The sequence below is a fragment of the Musca autumnalis genome, unplaced genomic scaffold (genome assembly GCF_047663935.1).
Source record: "Musca autumnalis isolate F117 unplaced genomic scaffold, ASM4766393v1 scaffold_2, whole genome shotgun sequence".
Taxonomy (NCBI): Eukaryota; Metazoa; Arthropoda; class Insecta; order Diptera; family Muscidae; genus Musca; species Musca autumnalis.
This window is the reverse complement of record NW_027411755.1, coordinates 195,874,557-195,896,730: the sequence shown is the minus strand read 5'-3', so window position 1 is coordinate 195,896,730 and position 22,174 is coordinate 195,874,557. Positions and strand designations below refer to the sequence as shown.

Genomic DNA, 22,174 nt, shown 5'->3' with positions numbered 1-22,174 from the left:
AGTATTGCCCACTCCATGCAAACAGCCGCAAAATCCATACTTGGATACCAGAGACCTCCACCAAGGAATGCATGGTATGACCAGGAGTGTCGTGCTGCTACCGAAGAGAAAAATGCGGCATATAGGGCTATTTTACAATCCATAGCACCGCGTAGCGCACGAGAGAGATATCGTGAGAAAAGGAGAGAGGAGAAACGTCTTTTTCGCAGGAAAAAGATCGAGATGGAAAAGCGGGAGTGTGAAAAAATCGAGATGTACAGGTACCAGAATGAAGTCCGAAAATTCTACCAAAGAGTCAAGCATCAAACTGATGGCCTTGGTGCAGGCACATTCTCCTGTAGAGACCAGCAAGGTAATTTGGTAACTGATACAGATAATGTACTCAGGATATGGAAAGAACATTTTTCAAAACTGTTGGTATCCAATAACAGCGAAGACGACGAAGATACCACAGACCCAATCCCAGAAGATGTTATTGAATGTATACCGCCCAGCCAAGATGAGGTAAATACAGCAATAAATCGGCTGAAGAATAATAAGGCAGCAGGAGCCGATAGCTTACCAGCCGAGCTGTTCAAAACCGGAAGCGACACGATAATAAGGTGTATTCAGCAGCTAGTTAGCACCATCTGGCAGGAAACACGAGTAGCCGACGATTGGAACCTGAGTATCATGTGCCCAGTTCACATGAAGGGAGATAAGACTGTATGCTCTAACTATAGGGGCATAAGTCTACTCCCTACTGCCTACAAGATCGTGTCAGGGATATTGTGCGAACGACTAAAGCCCATGATTAACGAAATAATTGGACCATACCAATGCGGCTTTAGACCTGGCAAGTCCACCATTGACCAGATATTTACCCTGCGGCAAATCCTAGAGAAGACCTAAGAGATGCAGATCGACACCTACCACCTTTATGTCGATTATAAAGCAGCCTTCTACAGCCCGCTATGTTCAAAGGTATTCCAAGCAATGTCTGAATTTGGTATCCCCACAAAGCTCATTCGGCTTTGTAAAATGACTCTAACTGACATAAGATCTTCAGTTAAAATAGGAAAAAACCTCTCCGAAGAGTTTTGTACCAAAAGAGGTTTCAGACAAGGAGACAGCCTTTCGTGTGACCTCTTCAACATCCTGCTAGAAAAGGTTATACGAGAGGCAAACGTCAAAAGAAGTGGCACAATCTACACCAATAGTCACATGTTACTTGCTTATGCTGATGATATAGACATCATGGGCCGATCAGTAAAAGAAGTAACTGATACCTTTATAAAGGTCGAAGGAGAATCTGCTAAAGTGGGTCTGGCGGTAAACGGTGAGAAGACCAAGTTGATGGTGTCGACGCGCAATGCGTCCATTGAGCTCGGACCGACTGTGGAAGTTGGTTCCTATAATTTTGAGGTAGTAAAAGACTTCGTCTACCTCGGCACCGCCGTAAACACAACAAACGACATCAGTTGTGAAATAAAAAAAAGAATTGAATTGGCCAACAGATGCTTCTTTGGCTTAAGTAAGCACAAGGCCACAACTCGTCGAACAAAAATAACGCTTTACAAAACACTGATACTACCCGTGCTGATGTATGGTTCCTAAGACTGGGTACTTGCGCAAGCAGATAAGGCAGTGCTTGGCGTATTTGAGAGAAAAATTCTTTGAAAGATCTACGGACCGATCTGCGATGACGGTGAATATCGACGTCGTATGACAAGGGTCATAGATGGAATAGATGGCGCAAACAAGTGGATGAAGAGATGACAAGGCGCGGTATTCCAGAAAGGGAAGCACGAAACAGAGAGAATTGGAGATATTTTCTTAGTTCGGTCCATGGAACAAATGTTCTGTAATGGGCCAGCTAAGTAAGTAAGTTTTACAGAAATCACCTTTTTCAGGGCGCGATAACTCGGGAACCGTTAGTCCAAAAAATCTGAAAATATACTGAAATATTTTGCTGATGAGTAGAATCACCACAACAATAATAAAGGAAATCCAAAACCTCACTTGTCCGATTTCACTGAGAAATCCTCACGTACTTTGATTATTTCGAAGAGTTACAAAAAATTTATGAACATTTATTGTTATACTCTAAAACTCACCTGAGAATTTTAACACAAGTCATGGATGACTAGTTCAAATAAAAAACCATTTCATATTTTTGTGTATGACAATTTTTCTTTTATTTTGATATATTTTTTTATATTATTTTAAAATAATTTTAATGTTTTTATTTTGTTTTCTTCTATACATAAATTACATTTAAAATTAGTAATAAAGTTTGGCTTACAGTTTTGCCTATGATTTGAATTCAAGTTGTTTTTACGTTTGTATTACAATACATACATACTTACAAACTATAAACATTTAAAACATTACAAATTATTATCACAGTAAATATTTATTTAAATAAATATTAAGATTTGTTTTTTTTTTAATTTTGTTTATACATACTACTAATATTTTGTTATTTGATAATTTTCTATAATGTTAAACGATTTCAAAAGAATACTTTTTGTAGAACAGTGATGAAATACATACACATATACATATTTAGAAAGAATGAAAAAAATAATTCAAAATAATTGCTTTGAGTTTCTTTGTTGATGGAGATGACTTTTCCCAAGGCAAATATGAGAACTATTTTTTGTTTTTGAAAAGAGATTTTTTTGGCAACAATTCAATAGTAATATTATCCAAAAATTTGTTTTTGTTTAATTTTTGATTTTAGGGTAACATTAGTAGGAACTGTTGGGGAGGGTAGTTAGTTACCATTTTGGTGTGTGTGTCTTGTGAAAGAAAAAAAATAATACAAATTCTACTAAACTTAACCTTACTTAGCTTAGGGGGTTTTTAAAGGGTGTTTAGTTATTAAATTCTTTGTTTAGTTTGTTTTTGTGTTTTAAATTCAGTTTTTTTTTTAATTTTTTTCAGTTACTTATTTCCTATGGTCTAGTGATTTTTGTTTTGTTTTTAAATTTCAGTGAACATAAACAAGTGTGGTTTATTTTTGTCTTCCTTTTTTTCTAGGGTCTCATTCTTTGTTAGGGAGGTGTTCCTTACTTACGATACATACATTCAGTAAAAATATTTCGACTTTTGTTAATACTTAAAATTTGTATTTCTTTTGATGTTGTATACCAAAAATTCTTAAATTATTTAATTAAGAAAATTTTATTCGTGTCTTTTTCGTATCAAAACTCTATTTGAAAGACAATGGAAAATATTATTCCATACATATTTATTTACAATTCTGTAATATCTGAAATGAGAGAAAAGAAAATATAAATATTATTATTAATTCTGTTTTGAATAATAATAAAAATAATAATAATAATAATAATAATAATAATAATAATAATAATAATAATAATAATGTAAAGAGCAGAACTGATTGTTATTCGATTTTAAATGAAATGAAAAAAATAAATAAAATTTAATGTGAAATTGTGAAATTATTTCTAAGATGTTGAAATAACTTGTTCCAATGTTGCGGCAACATTGTTCCTATCCGGCGGCAACATGTTCCACTGTTGAATCAACAACATATTAAATACTCTAATTCCGACTATGAAACAGATTTTGGTCTACTTTTTGTTGATTCGAAATCCATCACCAATTGTTACTATGAAATCTATTGGCCCAAATATCGAAATTTAATTGAAAATTTTAAATTTATTATGAACTCGATTTGTACTCAACTTTGGGTTAAGCATGGAAAATCCACGATAAAGTGATATTTGAACACAAAAGTCCGCTTGATGGGCATTTTAGGCAAATTTATATTTAATTCTTTGTTATATTTAAATGTCGCTCTTTACTTATCCATGAACATAACTATAAATATTTTATAATTTATAAAAATCAAAAACTTACCTAATAATTTTTCTGATAAATTTCCTTTTCTAAAAACCATGTTTCCGGGAAATTATTATCAATATTATTTACAGCTACACACAAAACATATATAGTAGGTTGAAATTGAAATTCGATTGCCACATTGCCCGTTTTCCATTTAAGTTTCACTCATTTAAATTACATCATCATATATGGTGATTCATCACCATTGTCGGGACTATCCATGGAGGGGTTGATTCGTTTTTCTTTTTGACGACGATTACAGAACCACACGCGGACCACTTCTTTTTCCATACACAGACGATCGGCCAATTGGGTAATTTCTTCGCTGGTAGGTTTTTGATTTAACATAAACGACTTTTCTAAAGCTCCACGTATGGAGGTCTCAATGGAGGTACGTTTCTTGCGGCGACGACCCATAATTTCAGGTGTTGTAACTGTCGTTTGTAAAACTGTGGGATCAAAGATGCTGCAAGGAGAAGAAAATAAGAGAGAGGAAATTAAAATTTGGAAATTATAAAAATAGATTTGATTTATAAAACAAAAACTACAATAAAATGTATTGATATCAAATGAAAATGAAGCTAAAAATATTATTTATAGCCTGTTTCACTAAGACGATTTGAATATACATTCGTCCGAACTACTACCAAACTTCTGTTTTTTTTTTTTTTTAAATATTTGAATTGTTTTATTTTCAATCCAACAAGCAATCAACAATTTGAACGAATTTAAATACGAATCTTAGAGAAGCAGGCCATTAAACTCTGATAGTCCCTCAAATAATCTGAAATCAACAATAGTAAATATTGATTCAACATCCAGTAATGTTGCTTCAACATCTAGAAATGTTGATTCAATGTACAGAAATGTTGGTCAACATTCGGAAATGTTTATTCGACATTCAGAAATGTGTACTCAACATCCAAGAGATTGCAATAAAATGTATTGATATCAAATAAAAATGAAACCAAAGATATTATTTACGGCCTGTTTCACTAAGACGATTTGAATATACATTCGTTCGAACTACTACCAAATTTCTGTTTTTTTGAAAAATTTTTGAATTGTTAATTTTCAATCCAACAAGCAATCAGCAATTTGAACGAATTTAAATACGAATCGTCAGGCCATTAAACTCTGATAGCCCCTAAAATAATCTGAAATCAACATTAGTAAATATAGATTCAACATCCAGTAATGCTGCTTCAACATCCAGTAATGTTGCTTCAACATCTAGAAATGTTGGTCATCATTCAGAAATGTTGGTCAACATTCAGAAATGTGTACTCAACATCCAAGAGATTGTGAGAAAAAATTATTAATTCCATATTCGGGAGGCTCAATCTTTATGAAGATAAAGATATGATGCTGAGAGGCTGACAAAATTATAGGTGGACAGTATCAAATTCACGCTCAAAACGTTTGATTGTTACTTCCGGTAGTCTCTTGAAATATATTCTAAATAAATGCACGATGTTGATTCAACATGATGTAATGTTGATTCAACATTGGGAAATGTTGATTAAACATTTCAACTGTTTTTCTCATCTATCATGAAAATCACAAATCAAGGAAGAGAGAGCCCTGGCCATGGCATTAAGTTAAGTATCATTGTGACAATACAGAGATAAAGAGAGTGAGGAAGACAGAATATATGTGATTCTTTCATCATAAGGGACATCCATCCTTCGTTTCAGGATAAATTCTTTCCCATCTATTTAATCGACAAAAGTGTGACGAAACCCGGACGTCGGAAATATGTAAACACCACATGCAGCTTTTTTCCACATGCTGAATAAATATATTATATCCTGATAATCCGGAAGCGAAATTGTAGGGAGACTTTGGTAAATATTTGGTATTACATATATTCGGTGATAGGAATATTTCAGAATCAATTTGGGACAATTTGGTATCGAATGTACAGCAGCTAAACAAAGATGGATCAAAGTAGTAATAAATCGGCATGAGATTGAACCCACCAGAAATTGAAGGGCGAGCAGTTTAAGACCATTGGCGACCAATGATTCGAACCTATTGTGTCCTCCAAATAGAAAGAAAACAGGACGATATGTGCGCAAATATTCTCGGCGTAGTATCTGAACAATGGGTGACCTAGGGGTTGAAGATACCAAGGTCCTGACCGGTTTTAACATGACAAAGACCAGGATTTATCTTGGTCCCTTATTCATCTCAAGTGTACACTGACCTCACCGTGGTCTCACCTGGGGAACTGCCTTTAACACCCGTTAAAGGTAGTTAGCTAACACGTGCCGCGCGTTCCCGTTAAAAACTTGTGTTTGGGCGTCGAGTTAGTAACGCTCCCCTAGAAAAAAACAGCCTACTATGAAAAAACGAAAAAAAAGAAAAACGTTTTATGGACTATGATCTGCGAAAATGCACCTGGAATGTTCGCACTTTTTATAGAGAAGGTGCAGTCTTAGCATTGGCAGACATACTTGAAAAGTACAAGGCCGATATTACTGCCATACAGGAAATACGATGGATTGGGAAGGGCGTCACAACAACACCTAAAGGTGACGCACTGTATTATAGCTGCTGCCATGACGTAAAACATCAGTTTGGTTGCGGATTTGTAGTTAGTCGGAGACTAAAACATCTGGTATCCAGCTGAAATACTTGCTGCAATTCGAATAAAAGCTAAATTCTTCAACATCACCTTTATTTGAGCTCATGCTCCCACTGCAGAAAAGGATGAACAGACCAAAGATATATTTTACGAGCGCTTAGAAGAAACATATGACCGTTGCCCTGCCCATGACATTAAAATCATTCTACGCGATTTTACTGCCAAAATTGGAAAGGAGTATATTTTTGGCCCAGCAGTCGGGAAATTCAGTCTCCACAGCGAAACATCTGACAATGGTATGAGGATGATAGACTTTGCAAAAAACATGGTGGTTAGCAGTACCAGATTTAAGCATCTCGATATGCATAAGGGCGCCTGGCTGTCTCCAGATCAAAGAACAAGAAATCAAATTGATCACGTTGTGATAGATGGAAGACATGCATCAAGCGTGTTGGATGTACGATCGTTCCGAGGTGCAAACATAGACTCAGACCACTACCTTGTTGCAGCAAAGGTACGTACCAGATTAAATGTAGCAAACAAAGTACGAACAGACACAGCACGAAAGTTAGACATCGGTAAGCTGCAATCACAACAGATAGCCACAGAATATTCCACTCAACTAGCCAAATTGTTTATTCAAAGCACTCCTCATCCCGATAACATATCAGCGCAATGGCAAAGCATTGCCCACTCCATGCAAACAGCCGCAAAATCCATACTTGGATACCAGAGACCTCCACCAAGGAATCCATGGTATGATCAGGAGTGTCGTGCTGCTACCGAAGAGAAAAATGCGCCATATAGAGTTACTTTACAATCAGTAGCAACGCGTAGCGCACGAGAGAAATATCGGGAGAAAAGGAGAGAAGAGAAACGTCTTTTCCGCAGGAAAAAGAGAGAGATGGAGAATGAAGTCCGAAAATTCTACCAAAGAGTGAAACATCAAACTGATGGCTTTGGAACTGGCATATCCTCCTGTAAAGACCAGCAAGGTAATCTGGTAACTGATACAGATAGTGTACTCAGGATATGGAAAGAACATTTTTCAAAACTGTTGGTATCCAATAGTAGCGAAGTCGACGAAGATACCACAGATCCAATCCCAGAAGATGGTATTGAATGTATACCACCCGGCCAAGATGAGGTAAAGACAGCAATAAACCGGATGAAGAATAATAATGCAGCAGGAGCTGATGGCCTACCAGCCGAGCTGTTTAAAACCGGAAGCGATAAGGTGTATGCATCAGCTAGTTAGCTCTATCTATGGCAGGAAGAACGCGTACCCGACGATTGGAACCTGAGCATCCTGTGTCCCGTCCATAAGAAAGGAGATAAGACTTTATGCTCCAACTATAGGGACATAAGTCTTCTCCCTATTGCCTACAAGATCGTGTCAGGGATATTGTGCGAACGACTAAAGCCCATGGTCAACGAAATAATTGGACCTTACCAATGCGCCTTAAAACTTGGCAAGTCCATCATCGACCTGACATTTACCCTGCGGCAAATCCTGGAAAAGGCACAAGAGATGCAGATCGACACCTACCTACTTTTTGTCGATTATAAAGCAGCCTTCTACAGCCCGCTACGTTCAAAGGTATTCCAAGCCATGTCTGAATTTGGCTTTCGTCTTCTTCAAATTACTCTAACTGACACAAGATTTTCACTTAAAATAGGAAAGAACCTCTCCGAAGAGTTTTGTACCAAAAGAGGTTTCAGACAAGGAGACAGCCTTTCGTGTGATTTCTTCAACATCCTGCTAGAAAAGGTTATACGAGAGGCAAACGTCAAAAGAAGTGGCACAATCTAGACAGTTCAAAGGTATTCCAAGCCATGTCTGAATTTGGTATCCCCGCAAAGTTCATTCGGCTTTGTAAAATGACTCTAACTGACACAAGATCTTCACTTAAAATAGGAAAGAATCCCTCCGCAGAGTTTGGTACCAAAAGAGGTTTCAGACAAGGAGACAGCCTTTCGTGTGATTTCTTCAACATCCTGCTAGAAAAGGTTATACGAGAGACAAACGTCAAAAGAAGTGGCAAAACCGGCACCAATAGCCACATGTTACTTGCTTATGCTGATGATATAGACATCATGGGACGATCAGTAAAAGAAGTAACCGATACCTTTATAAAGGTCGAAGGAGAATCTGCTAAAGTGGATCTGGCGGTAAACGGCGAGAAGACCAAGTTGATGGTGTCGACGTGCAATGCGTCCATTGAGCTCGGACCAACTGTTGAAGTTGGTTCCTAAAATTTTGAGGTAGCAACAGACTTCGTATACCTCGGCACCGCCGTAAACACAACAAACGACATCAGTTGTGAAATAAAAAGAAGAATTGTAGTGGCCAACAGATGCTACTTTGGTTTAAGTAAGCAGTTTAAAAACAAAGCCACATCTCGTCAAACAAAAATAACGCTTTACAAAACACTGATACTACCCGTGCTGATGTATAATATGATGCTGCGGATAATACATTGCTTGGCATGTTTAAAAGAACATTTCTTCCAAAGACATACGGACTAATCTGAGTTAACGGTGAATATCGACGTCGTATGAACCACGAGCTGTATCTGCTATAAAACAACATCAGTATAGATAAACGTATCGAGATGCAGTGATTGCGTTGGCTAGGCCATTTCATAAGAATGAGCGACGATAAACCAGCTAAAAAGGCGTATAAATTGGGGCCGCATGGCGGTGAAGGCAGAATTGGCAGGCCAAAGAATAGATGGCACAAACAAGTGGATGAAGAGATGACAAGGTGCGGCATTCCAGAAAGCGAAGCACTAAACAGAGAGAATTGGAGATCTTTTCTTAGTTCGGTCTATGGAACAAATGTTCTGTAATGGGCCAGCTAAGTAAGTAAGTGGAAAATATAGTGTTGAATATTTTGAAATCGATATTGAATTATTTGTAAATGCAAAGGATTTTTAGGCTGACAAAATGGTTCAGACAGCATTTAACACTTAATGCTTCTGAGGCAACACCGGGAAATGTTTGAAAATCGTTCATTTAAAATAAATCAAAATTCATTCAACTCCGGATGATGTGGAAGTAAATTCGGGAAATGTTTTAGTGAAACATAACTTCTAAAAATGTTAAGGGTTGCTTAAAAAAAGTGGGCCATAACTTTGTCAAATATAAGAACTAATCTGGAATTTCAGATCTGTTTTTATGAATTGTTTATCCGCTAATCGTCGATGCTGATTCAACATTAAAAATGTTGACTCAACAAATATGGAAATATGTTGATTTAAAACTACATATTGTTGAGGCAACACCGGGAAATGTTTCGGCTAAGGAATGTAACTCAAAATTAGCGCTTCATCAAAATCTATTTAGTATTTTCAATCCAACATTAAATTATTTGTGAATTCACCATGAAAGGAGATTGTTCAAGGTGAAAACAAATGATTAGCAAAAATTTCATAAAATTTCGTTAGCATTAGAAAGGTTGCAGCAACATTGGGTGATGTTGCCTAAACATCAGAAAATTCTCATAGTGATGCACTCATAAAAACTCATTAAACGAAAATAAAAAATTGAAAAAATCTCTTTACTTACCCTCCGGTCGCCTGAATTGTGCGATCAGCATCATCCAGCCATTTCTGCAGAAGCGGCTTCAATTTACACATATTCTTAAAACTCAAATTTAAAGCCTCAAAACGTGATATGGTGGTCTGAGAGAAATCATTGCCATACAATTTACCCATGGCCAAACCAACATCACCCTGAGTAAAACCCAATTTGATGCGACGTTGTTTGAAGGTTTTGGCAAATTGTTCTAACTCCTCGAGATCAGTTGTCTCCTCTGGGGAAGCTTCTGGTGCCCGGGTGGCAGCTGCCATAGTTTTTGGCAGTTGAGGTGTTTGAGGTCCACTTGGTGTATTGGGTGTTAGCAAACCACTAACTTTTAGAGAACTTGATGAACCCGATGGAGGTGGTGTGTGCTGGGAGTTGTGTAGCAAATGATGATGACTACTTGCCGATGAAGAGCTATATAATGGTGGTAGCGGTGAGGTGGCTGGACTTTGCAAAGGGCTTCGCTGCAGAGGTGTTGAAGAGTGATGGTGATGATGGTGGGGGGGATTTTTCAAATGCAGCGGCTGTTGTTCATAGCTTAGATGATGTTGTGATTCGGGTTCGGTTTTAATGGTTAATTGTGATGATTGCGATTGCTGGTGTTGCTGCTGCATTTCTTGTTGTTGTTTTTGTAGGGCCTGCAACTGTTGCGCCGCTTGGCTTAAAGCTTGTCTTTGTAGCAAAAATTGTGCAGTTGCCACCTGGGCTGCCACTGACGGATCATCCGTGGGTCCAATGGGCAAGGAACCGTTGCGCAAGATTTCCAAATAATGTTGAAATTGTTGTTGTAAAGCATGTTGTTGTTGCTGTAAAACTTGTTGGAATTGTGTAAAATCTTGCGAGGAGAGGGGAGCACCCATGGCCGCAGCCTGGGCCAGTAGAGGGTTGGCCAAACCCAAACCAGCGGCAGCTGCCAATTGGGCCTGAGGTGAACCTAAACCTGGTGGTAATACAGCCAAAGGACTGTGGGTTAGAGGTGGTAGCGGCAAAGGTGTAGTGTTGGTGGTGGGAGGAACTGCATTAGTGGTGTTTTGCCCCGATTGACCATTGCTGCTATTTTGGGTTTGTGGTGTTGTTGCGCTTGGTGTTTGTTTGGCGGATTTCATTGATAATGCAGGTGATTGAGAACTGTGACGGGAATTTTCACTGGTTAAATTCAAGGCTCCTTCTTCCTCCTCCTCCTCTTCTTCACCATGATTTTTATGTAAGGATTTCATTAGTTTGGGCGAGTGGGCTGAGAGAGGCGGTGAGTTCATGGCAGAGTGATGTATGTGGTGATGTGGCGAGTGCTGATGATGATGTAGGGCATGTATAGCATGAGGCTGGAAGGCGGACACCTGGCGTCTTTTCATGGTTGGATGTGACAAGTCCAATGAAGGGCTTTCGGGCGAGCGACAACGGTCACTTGAGTTGCCAGCACTCGAGTTATTGTCGTCACAATCGGAGCCTGTAAATAAAGGAAATAAACAAAGATTTGCATTAAAATGATAAAAAAGGATTTTAAATGGGAAAATATGCTTAATAATGGAACCTTTTAAACACGTGTGTTTGTGTTTAATTTTCCTACTTTCCCCACCCTCTGCCCCGTATTCCTTTTTCCTTGTAATGTTATGTAAATTTTCTGCATAACAAAGGCAATCGATAAAAAAAAAGTTTGCATATTTTTATCATCTTCTATTCGATGCCATTTGCTTGGAATCAAACGTTTTGTGGTCAATTTCAAGCTTCAATGGAACTCAAGTAAACAAAATCGTCTACCCTTCTTCTGTGTTAGGAAGGGGTTGTTGGGCGTTGGAGTTCCGTCCATTTATTTAGCTGGACCCTTTTAAGCGAATTTTCATGTTTTCTTTTCATTTCATGTGGCAAATAAACTAAAAATTTTAGAATTGCAAATTTTAGTTTATTTGTTCTGTAGCTCCGTCCATCCGCCCGCCCGTGTGTGTGTTTGTGTGCATGTTATGTTTCGATTTGTATAAATTTGCCATACAATTGATTTGACATTTGCAACACAACGTCACAATTTTATCGGTTATTTGAATATTTAAAATTCCACCCTCGTTTTTGGTCACATTATTAGTAGAAATAAGGACACCACATTCTCAGGGTTATTGGCTGCTTTGTCGCATTGGCCTTCAAAATAACTCTAAAATAAATTTCACTTTTATTCCTTGGCATCCTGCACTGCCGCCTTATATTATTCATTCATCATAATTTTTTCGGTGATATTTACTATTCATGTTTATTTTGTGTTCTTCTATTTCCTTCATGACTTGCTTGACCTTTGGGTTTATTAAACTCTTTCCTGTCCCCCACCCTAATATTTGCCATTTAACTTTGCTGCCTTGATCCTTCTTCTTGGCCATAATTGTATGCATCATTGGGTGCGCCTTTTTGCATATGTTGCCCGTATAGAAACATCAATTTTGATGACTTCTTTTTCAACATCAAATGGCCATATCTGGTCTATGCTTGGTTTATGGAAATGGTTTTTAGGTTAACGTTTTGTTTCGTTTCGTTTTTTTCCATAAGCTTGGGGGTTCATTCAAGTGCTATTTTTGTATATGTATATAAAAATTCTACGTGTGGTACGTGCAATATTTGTTATTCAGATGATGTGCAAATTTATTTTTTCCTTCGTTTCTCTCTTTTAGGATGACCATGTGGTGGTGGTCTAGTGAAATTTTAAAACCCAATAACTGACCACAGATATTAAGGGGAAGGGGAAATAAGGAAAAACAGAGGCGTTTTTAAGATAGTAAATAACTCGATTTTCTATAGAAATTTTGTAGAGGGAGCTGAGTTCAAATTTGCTTCTCTACAGAAAATTTGCTCACCAAGCTGAGCTGAGTTTCTATAAAAAATTTGCTCAACTCAATTTTCTATAGAAAATTTGCCACGAATTTGAGTCAGTTTTTCTGAGTAAATTTTCTATAGAAAATCTCAGCTAAGTAGGACCTGAACAAAAATTTTCTATAGAAAATCTAAACTCAGAAAAACTGAGAAAAATTTTCTATAGAAAATCTCCGACTCAGGAAACCTCAGCAAAAATTGTCTATAGAAAATCTCCGGCTCAGGAAACCTGATCAAAAATTTTCTATAGAAAATATCCGGCTCAGAAAACCCTAGCAAAATTTTCTATAAAAAATGTCAGCTTAGAAAAACTGAAAAACTGAAAATTTCAGGCCAGAAAAACTGAGCAAGAATTTTTTATAGAAAATTTCAGGCCAAAAAAACTGAGCAAAAATTTTCTATAGAAAATTTCAGCTCCGAAAAACTGAGCAAAAATTTTTTTATAGAAAATTTCAGCTCAGAAAAACTGAGCAAAAATTTTTTTATAGAAAATTTCAGCTCAGAAAACCTTTTCTATAGAAAATTTCAGCTCAGAAAAACTGAGCAAAAATTTTCTATAGAAAATCTACAGCTCAGGAGACCTGAGCAAATATTTTCTATAGAAAATCTCCGGCTCAGAAAACCTGAGCAAAATTTTTCTATCGAAAATCTGAGCTCCGGAGACCTGAGCAAAAATTTTCTATAAAAAATCTGAGATCAGAAGACCTGAAAAAATTTTTCTATAGAAATTCTCCGGCTCAGGAAACCTGAGCAAATTGTTTATGTAGCAAATCTTCGGCTCAGGAAACCTGAGCAAAAATTTTCTATAGAAAATTTCCGGCTCGGAAATTCTTTTCTATAGAAAATTTCAGTTCAGAAAAAATGAGCAAAAATTTTCTATAGAAAATTTCAGCTCAGAAAAACTGAGCAAAAATTTTCTATAGAAAAATTCAGCTCAGAAAAACTGAGCAAAATTTTTTATAGAAAATCTCCGTCTCAGGAAAACTGAGCAAAATTTTCTATAGAAAACTTAACCTCAGAAAAACTGAGCAAAATTTTTCTATAGAAAATTTCAGTTCAGAAAAACTGAGCGAAAATTTTCTATAGAAAATTTTAGTTCAGAAAAACTGATTTTCCATAGAAAATTTGCTCACGAAGAAGAGCTGATTTTCTATAGAAAATTTGCTCACGAAGATGACCTGATTTTCTATAGAAAATTTGCTCACGAAGATGACCTGATTTTCTATAGAAAGTTTGCTAACGAAGCACATCTCAGAAAAGCTGTGCAAATTTTTTCTATAGAAAATCACAGCTCAGAAACGCCGTGCAAAATTTTTCTATAGAAAATCTCCGGCTCAGGAGACCTGAGCAAAAGTTTTCTATAGAAAATCTGAGCTCAGAAGACCTGAGCAAAAATTTTCTATAGAAAATCTGAGCTCAGGAGACCTGAGCAAAAATTTTCTATAGAATATCTGAGCTCAGGAGACCTGAGCAAAAATTTTCTATAGAAAATCTGAGCTCAGGAGACCTGAGCAAAAATTTTCTATAGAAAATCTGAGCTCAGGAGACCTGAGCAAAAATTTTCTATAGAAAATCTGAGCTCAGGAGACCTGAGCAAAAATTTTCTATAGAAAATCTGAGCTCAGGAGACCTGAGCAAAAATTTTCTATAGAAAATCTGAGCTCAGGAGACCTGAGCAAAAATTTTCTATAGAAAATCTGAGCTCAGGAGACCTGAGCAAAAATTTTCTATAGAAAATCTGAGCTCAGGAGACCTGAGCAAAAATTTTCTATAGAAAATCTGAGCTCAGGAGACCTGAGCAAAAATTTTCTATAGAAAATCTGAGCTCAGGAGACCTGAGCAAAAATTTTCTATAGAAAATCTGAGCTCAGGAGACCTGAGCAAAAATTTTCTATAGAAAATCTGAGCTCAGGAGACCTGAGCAAAAATTTTCTATAGAAAATCTCCGGCTCAGGAAACCTGAGCAAAAGTTTTCTATAGAAAATCTCCGGCTCAGGAAACCTGAGCAAAAATTTTCTATAGAAAATCTCCCTCTCAGGCAACCTGAGCAAAAATTTTCTGTAGAAAATCTGGGCTCAGGAGACCTGAGAAAAATTTTTCTATAGAAAATCTGAGCAAAAATTTTTTATAGAAAATCTAAGCTTAGAAAAACTGAAAAAAAATTTCTATAGAAAATCTCCGGCTCAGGAAAACTGAGCAAAAATTTTCTATAGAAAATCTCAGCGCAGGAGACCTGGGCAAAATTTTTCTATAGAAAATCTCCGGCTCAGGAAACCTGGGCAAAAATTTTCTATAGAAAATCTCCGGCTCAGAAAACCTCAGCAAAAATTTTCTATAGAAAATCTCCGGCTCAAGAAACCTGAGCAAAAATTTTCTATAGAAAATCTGGGCTCAGGAGACCTAAGCAAAAATTTTCTATAGAAAATCTCAGCTCAGAAAAACTTAGCAAAAATTTTCTATAGAAAATCTCCGGCTCAGGAAAACTGAGCAAAAATTTTCTATAGAAAATCTCAGCGCAGGAGACCTGGGCAAAATTTTTTTTATACAAAATCTCCGGCTCAGAAAAGCTGAGCAAAAATTTTCTATAGAAAATCTCCGGCTCAGAAAAGCTGAGCATAAATTTTCTATAGAAAATCTCCGGCTCAGAAAAACTGAGCAACAATTTTCTATAGAAAATCTACGGCTCAGAAAACTTGAGCAAAAATTTTCTATAGAAAATCTACGGATCTGGAAACCCAAGCAAAAAATTTCTATAGAAAATCTCCGGCTCAGGAAACCTGAGCAAAAAATTTCTGTGACTGTGCATGTTCCGGCTCCTGAAGCTTAGCAATTTTACTATGCTTTACAGAATTTCTTTCCCTTCCCACAAATCCCTGTCCCTGAGTTTGTGTATTTGGTAAATTTTTCTTTCAAGGCTACAGTTTGCCACATTTTCAACCCCCTCCTCTTCCTCCTCATTCTGGCCAACCATTCAACACATGCATACAACATTATTATCATACTTATTGACTGGGCATCAGTTGCGCTACCTCCTCATATATGGTATGTATGAATTTTACATTTTTTTTCTCATGTGTGTCCATCGTATATTCATTCATCTGTTTGAAGGGGGTGGGTGGATGAAGCGCAAAAAGGATAAACAAATCTAAGCACTGGACCTTAACCAAACTTTCTCATGTGGATTTCATCTTCTTCTTGTTGGTCATGTATAATTTTTGCATAAAATATATGTAAATTTTTATTTTCAATATTATGGCAGGGAGGCACCGATGGAGCAGTACAAACAGAAACCCCACAAATGTTACCAAAAGAACATAAAAATCACAGTTTTATATATAGATAAGAATGAATATAACCAAAGCAAATGATAAGCAACAACATGAACGAGCACATCAAAAACACTCTGAAAGGCAAATTCTAAGAATATTAAATAGGCAGGCTTCAAGAAGAAGAAAAAAAACGCCTGGACTCGAATTTGGTTTTCTGTGGAGGCGGAGGTGTTATGAAATGAGGTGCAAATGACCTTATGAATATTAAGAAGATGATTTACCTTAAGTTATTGCAGAAAGATACATGACAATGAGAGGCAAAGTAACCCTAACCCCTCCCAACAATTGCCTTCTTTAAAAAGGGAGAAAATAAAGGCCTCTTTAATATCTCAATTCATGTCATTCTTAAGTAAACCCTTAAGAAACCCAACACTTTTAAAACTACTTAAAAACCTATTAAAGAGTTTATTTTTCATTGCGAAACAAAAGACTCCTAATATGAAGCCAAAGAGGGGCTCATGTTTGGCACACTTCTAATGTTTGTCAAGACGTTGGGTTTATAACGTTTGCCTTTGTCGTGGCAAAGAAGGGTTGAATCACAACCCAATCCCCTATTATGGAGGATTCCATTCCAATGTTCCAATATTGTCATAGTTTTTGTTTGCTGCTGCTGTCCCATCTCCTCTAATAATAAGTGATGTCGTTTTGTGTGTAACACTTTTAAATGAAATTGATTCATTACGGTTTTAAAACATTAGCAGCAGATGTTTTGCCACTGCGTAGTATCTTCTTTACATTGTTGTTGTTTTATGGTTTGAATGAATCGATAGCAGATAGATAAATGGATTGTTTCGTTCTTAGTTGGTTGATTGGTTGAATTTATTGATACACATACACTTTGATATGTTTTGGAAACTATTAACTTTTATTTGTGTGTGTATTCATTTCAAGCCCTTTAGGTATATCCTTTAAAAACAACAACAAAACAATCAGAAAGAAATCCAATAAAAATATGCGAGTATATACATATAGAACAATGTTAAGTCGTAATTCTCCTCAATAAGAGAAGTTTGTAAACAAATGGTTTTGAAAACAATTTAATTCAAATTCAATCAATATTGTCCTGACGGTTCATGAATTATTTTTTGTTTCAAAATTATTTTAAATAAATAAATAGAATTCAATTTTTAGTTCGACGGTTCTAAATCAATTTGTCTAATTTTTTCATTAATGTCCTTAAAAAACAAGTAAAAAAGTATCAGTCGGCTTTGCCGACAGAGATATACCCTCAGCCTGTGTATATAGAAACAATTTTTTCCCAAAAAAACGTATGTATGTATTTAGGGGGTTTTAAAAATGTTGGGCATTTGTACCGACAAAAATGTTGATTAGGATTAAAGATCAAAAGTTTTGCGGAGGAGATACTAAAAGGAATGGATCGACATTGACTATTATGGAAGTGGATCTCCAACCACTACATATGGTGCCATAGAGTTTTTACACCCTTCGGGCTGTTTGCTCAAGAAGTGTGGACTTGCCCCTGAAAAAAAACTTTTACCATCGTAGTTGAGGCAAGCTGCTTCAACAAAAATGAAAGTGACTCGATATCAGGTCTTAAAGTGAACTTATCCGACATTTTGTGTGGGAGGTACCAGATGGAGTGGACATATTTGAAACTGATCTTTATCTGGTAGATATATTAGGATGTGTAAGGCCACATTTTGGACCGAATCGGCAGATCCGTTCTAGAGTTATCTTGCGCTCCAACCACGTTACACGGTGTCATAGGGTTTTTTTGCAACTTTCAGGCTATTTTCACAGGAAGTGTGTACTTGTCCCTGATGAAACTGGTACCGTCGTGTGGGGGGCAGTGAATACATGTTGCTTAAACAAAAATCAAAGCGATTGGAGAGCAGGTCCTAAACCAACCTTATCCAAAATTTTGTGTGAGAGGTACCCGAAGGAGTGGACCGATGGAGTCCATATTGGAACCTCATCTAAGTCTGGTAGACATTTCACGATTTACAAAGTATGGACCAAATCGGTTACTCCCTTCAAGAGTTATCGTGCGTACAAATTTTCCGAACATTTTCGAACTTTTGTGGTGGAGGTACCGGAAGGGGTGGATCGATATGACCCATCTTCGAACTTAAACTAAGTTTGAACAAAATATTACAAAAGGCAAATTTTGGACCGAATCGGTTGATCCGTTTGAGAGTTATCGTGCGCTCCAGCCAGCCAGACAGACAGACAGACGGACGGACATTGCTCAATCGACTCCAAATTTTCTGAAACACATTTTGTCCTGACATACTTGGGGTCTAAAACCATTATTTCGATGAGGCACATTTTACCCGTATGAAAGTTTATATGCTCTCGTTAGCATAAATGCTGAGGGTATAAAAATCCACGTTCCTTTTTTCCGAACTAACCTCAAAAATATTATTTAGAAACTCACATTCCTTAGTTCTGATTTAACCTCAAAAATATTATTTAAAAATCCACGTTTAATTTTTCCGAACTAACCTCAAAAATATTATTTAAAAATCCACGTTTAATTTTTCCGAACTAACCTCAAAAATATTATTTAAAAATCCACGTTTAATTTTTCCGAACTAACCTCAAAAATATTATTTAAAAATCCACGTTTAATTTTTCCGAACTAACCTCAAAAATATTATTTAAAAATCCACGTTTAATTTTTCCGAACTAACCTCAAAAATATTATTTAAAAATCCACGTTTCATTTTTCCGAACTAACCTCAAAAATATTATTTAAAAATCCACGTTTCATTTTTCCGAACTAACCTCAAAAATATTATTTAAAAATCCACGTTTCATTTTTCCGAACTAACCTCAAAAATTTTATTTAAAAATCCACGTTTCTTTTTTCTGAACTAACCTCCAAATTTTTTTTTTAAATCCACGTTTCTTTTTTCTGAACTAACCTCCAAAATGTTATTTAAAAATCCACGTTTCTTTTTTCTGAACTAATTTCAAAAATATTATTTGAAAATCAAGGTTTCATTTTTCTGAACTAACCTCAAAAATATTATTTGAAAATCCGCTTTTCTTTTGTCGGAACTATACTCAAAAATATTATTTAAAAATCCACGTTTAATTTTTCCGAACTAACCTCAAAAATATTATTTAAAAATCCACGTTTAATTTTTCCGAACTAACCTCAAAAATATTATTTAAAAATCCACGTTTAATTTTTCCGAACTAACCTCAAAAATATTATTTAAAAATCCACGTTTAATTTTTCCGAACTAACCTCAAAAATATTATTTAAAAATCCACGTTTAATTTTTCCGAACTAACCTCAAAAATATTATTTAAAAATCCACGTTTAATTTTTCCGAACTAACCTCAAAAATATTATTTAAAAATTCACGTTTATTTTTTCCGAACTAACCTCAAAAATATTATTTAAAAATCCAAGTTTAATTTTTCCGAACTAATCTCAAAAATATTATTTAAAAATCCACGTTTAATTTTTCCGAACTAACCTTAAAAATATTATTTAAAAATCCGCGTTTAATTTTTCCGAACTAACCTCAAAAATATTATTTAAATATCCACGTTTAATTTTTCCGAACTAACCTCAAAAATATTATTTAAAAATCCACGTTTAATTTTTCCGAACTAACCTCAAAAATATTATTTAAAAATCCACGTTTTATTTTTCCGAACTAACCTCAAAAATATTATTTACAAATCCACGTTTATTTTTTCGGAACTAACTTCAAAAATATTATTTAAAAATTCACGTTTAATTTTTCCGAACTAACCTCAAAAATATTATTTAAAAATCTACGTTTCTTTTCCACGTGTTTTCTTTCTGATTTAAGCTCAAAATATTAATTAAAAATATACGTTTCTGATTTAACCTCAAAATTATTATTAAAAAATCTTCATTTTTATTTCTGATTTAACCTTAAAACATATTACCTAAAAATCCTCGTTTCTAGCTCTGGCTTACCCTCAAAAATATTATTTAAAAATCCACATTATTTGTCTCTGATTTAACCTCAAAAATATTATTTAAAAATCCACGTTATTTGTTTCTGATTTAACCTCAAAAATATTATCTAAAACCCGTTTTATGGTTCTGATCTAACCTCAAAAATATTGTTTAAAATCCACATTTCTTAGCTTTAATACCCAAAAATATTCTTAAATATCCTAAAACGTATCTTTAAAAATCAAAAAAATTAGAAACCCAAACATTTTTTTTTGGAAAAAATCAAAAAATCTGAAGAATATTTTTTTTTTTTAATTCCATGTTTTTAACTCCGACAGATAGATCCTGAAGAAACATATAACAAAAATGTACCTATTTAACCCAGATATGCCCAAGGCTTGATAGTGACCATGATCATTTTTTACACCTTTTTTCTATATTTTTCTCACAAAAATTAAAATTTTTTGTACTGGGCCCCTCCGAAATAGTGTCCGGATGTATTTCTAGCTATATCCTTGAAGTCAGAAATAAAAAGTTACTTTGACAAAGCTGGCATGTCATGAAAACAAGAATTTTTGTGTCCTATATATAGGACACTGGGCATATCTGGGTTAAAAAAATCTTTTTTATTTTACTTACCATTGGATTGCATGGGCGAAGGTGATCGAGACAAACGTGTGATATCTGTAAAAAGAAAGGTGTAAAATTAATAATGTGAAAATAATATATGTAAATATAAATTTAAAAATTAAAAAAAAAAAATCCATAATTTCTTGAAATCCTTAAAAATCCTTACCTTCCAGTAAATGCCATACATAAATCAAATACCTCTTAAGCAAATGCCTAATAAATTTTGTAGTTGAAAACCATAGCTAATCCTTTTCCTTAAAGGATTTGCTTCCATGAACTTCATGAAACCATATGTTAACAATTTTATTTCAAAATTATGTAAATTAAACAAATGCCGTCGGACCCTAGAAATTCTTGTTCTTCATAATTTTCCTTTGCTCCAAATTAGTAACACTTGAAACTGTGTTACTCCTACAAGAATGAAACCTCCACTTCGGACATCTGGTCCAAAAAGGAGCAAATCTTTAAAACACACCGTTTAACAGCATTCAAATGTCAAATAAATTAAGTGGTTAGTCGAAACTACCCTTGCCTTACTAAAACTCCCCACCATCCACGAGTCAAACACACATCGCACATCGGGGAATGGGTGGATGTGGTGGAGTGGAGTGAGTTGTGTGATGCAACACGAGCTAGGCACGCGTTATATTTGTTAAAAGTATAGCTGCGACAACAACAACAAGAATAAACATTAACACCTACTACATGCACGGCAGTCAGCCAGCCAGTCAGTCGGCCAACAAACGTAGCAAAAGGTCACAGATGCTCTTTTATGGATTCGTTCGACTATTTATAAAATTTTTCAAAATTCTAAATGACCTTTTCAGGTTTTTAATTTCTTCTTATTATTATTTTCATTTTCAATTCGTTACAATATCCTATAACACACACATATACTACATACAACTTATGTATCATATAAGGCAATTAATCGTTAACCACCAAGTTATTTGGACATTTGTTTAATATTGGGGGAGAAAGTGGTTCTGCTCTGCCCTTCTTACTCACATTTCATTTGAAAATTTAAATGGCAAATTTTTTGCGTTTTTCATGTTTCGAATTTCGTTAAAATAGCAATAAACATAAATAAATACCAAACGACAGGGGGTATCCACACATCCATTCATTCATTCATCCATTCACATCAATTCAGCACACGCACGGAGCACACAATCGACCATAATCAATAATTGGTCAGTCAGTACTAAATGCAAAAACCACCCTCAAAGCAAATATCAACATTATAGAAATTTTGGAAATAATAAGAAAAAAGGATTTAAATACTCAATGTCTGTTTGGCTTTAATCAGCTTCTTAAATTATGCTACAAGAAGGTATACACAGATGATATAGTGCAGCTTTAATATTATCAGGAAAAACTAAAATTTTTGGGGAGATTTTTTTCTTTAAATGCTGTGTGTTTGGC

The 22,174-nt window shown here is 35.4% G+C and overlaps 1 protein-coding gene across 3 annotated transcripts in view; it reads right to left on the bottom strand.

The window, feature by feature from the left end:
* Window positions 1-2,416: 2,416 nt before the first annotated feature.
* nub (nubbin) overlaps window positions 2,417-22,174 on the bottom strand; it is a 327,856-nt gene continuing 308,098 nt past the window's right edge. For 2 of the 3 annotated variants that reach the window (XM_073970456.1, XM_073970457.1), the window contains 4 exons: window positions 20,759-20,803; window positions 10,016-11,480; window positions 3,871-4,321; window positions 2,954-3,256 (listed from right to left, as the gene is read on the bottom strand). In XM_073970456.1, the coding sequence (XP_073826557.1) occupies window positions 4,030-4,321; window positions 10,016-11,480; window positions 20,759-20,803 (1,802 nt within the window). In that variant the 3' untranslated portion in view covers window positions 2,954-3,256; window positions 3,871-4,029. Of the gene's footprint in view, window positions 3,257-3,870; window positions 4,322-10,015; window positions 11,481-20,758; window positions 20,804-22,174 lie in introns of all 3 variants that reach the window. The other variant, XM_073970455.1, reaches the window with a different exon arrangement.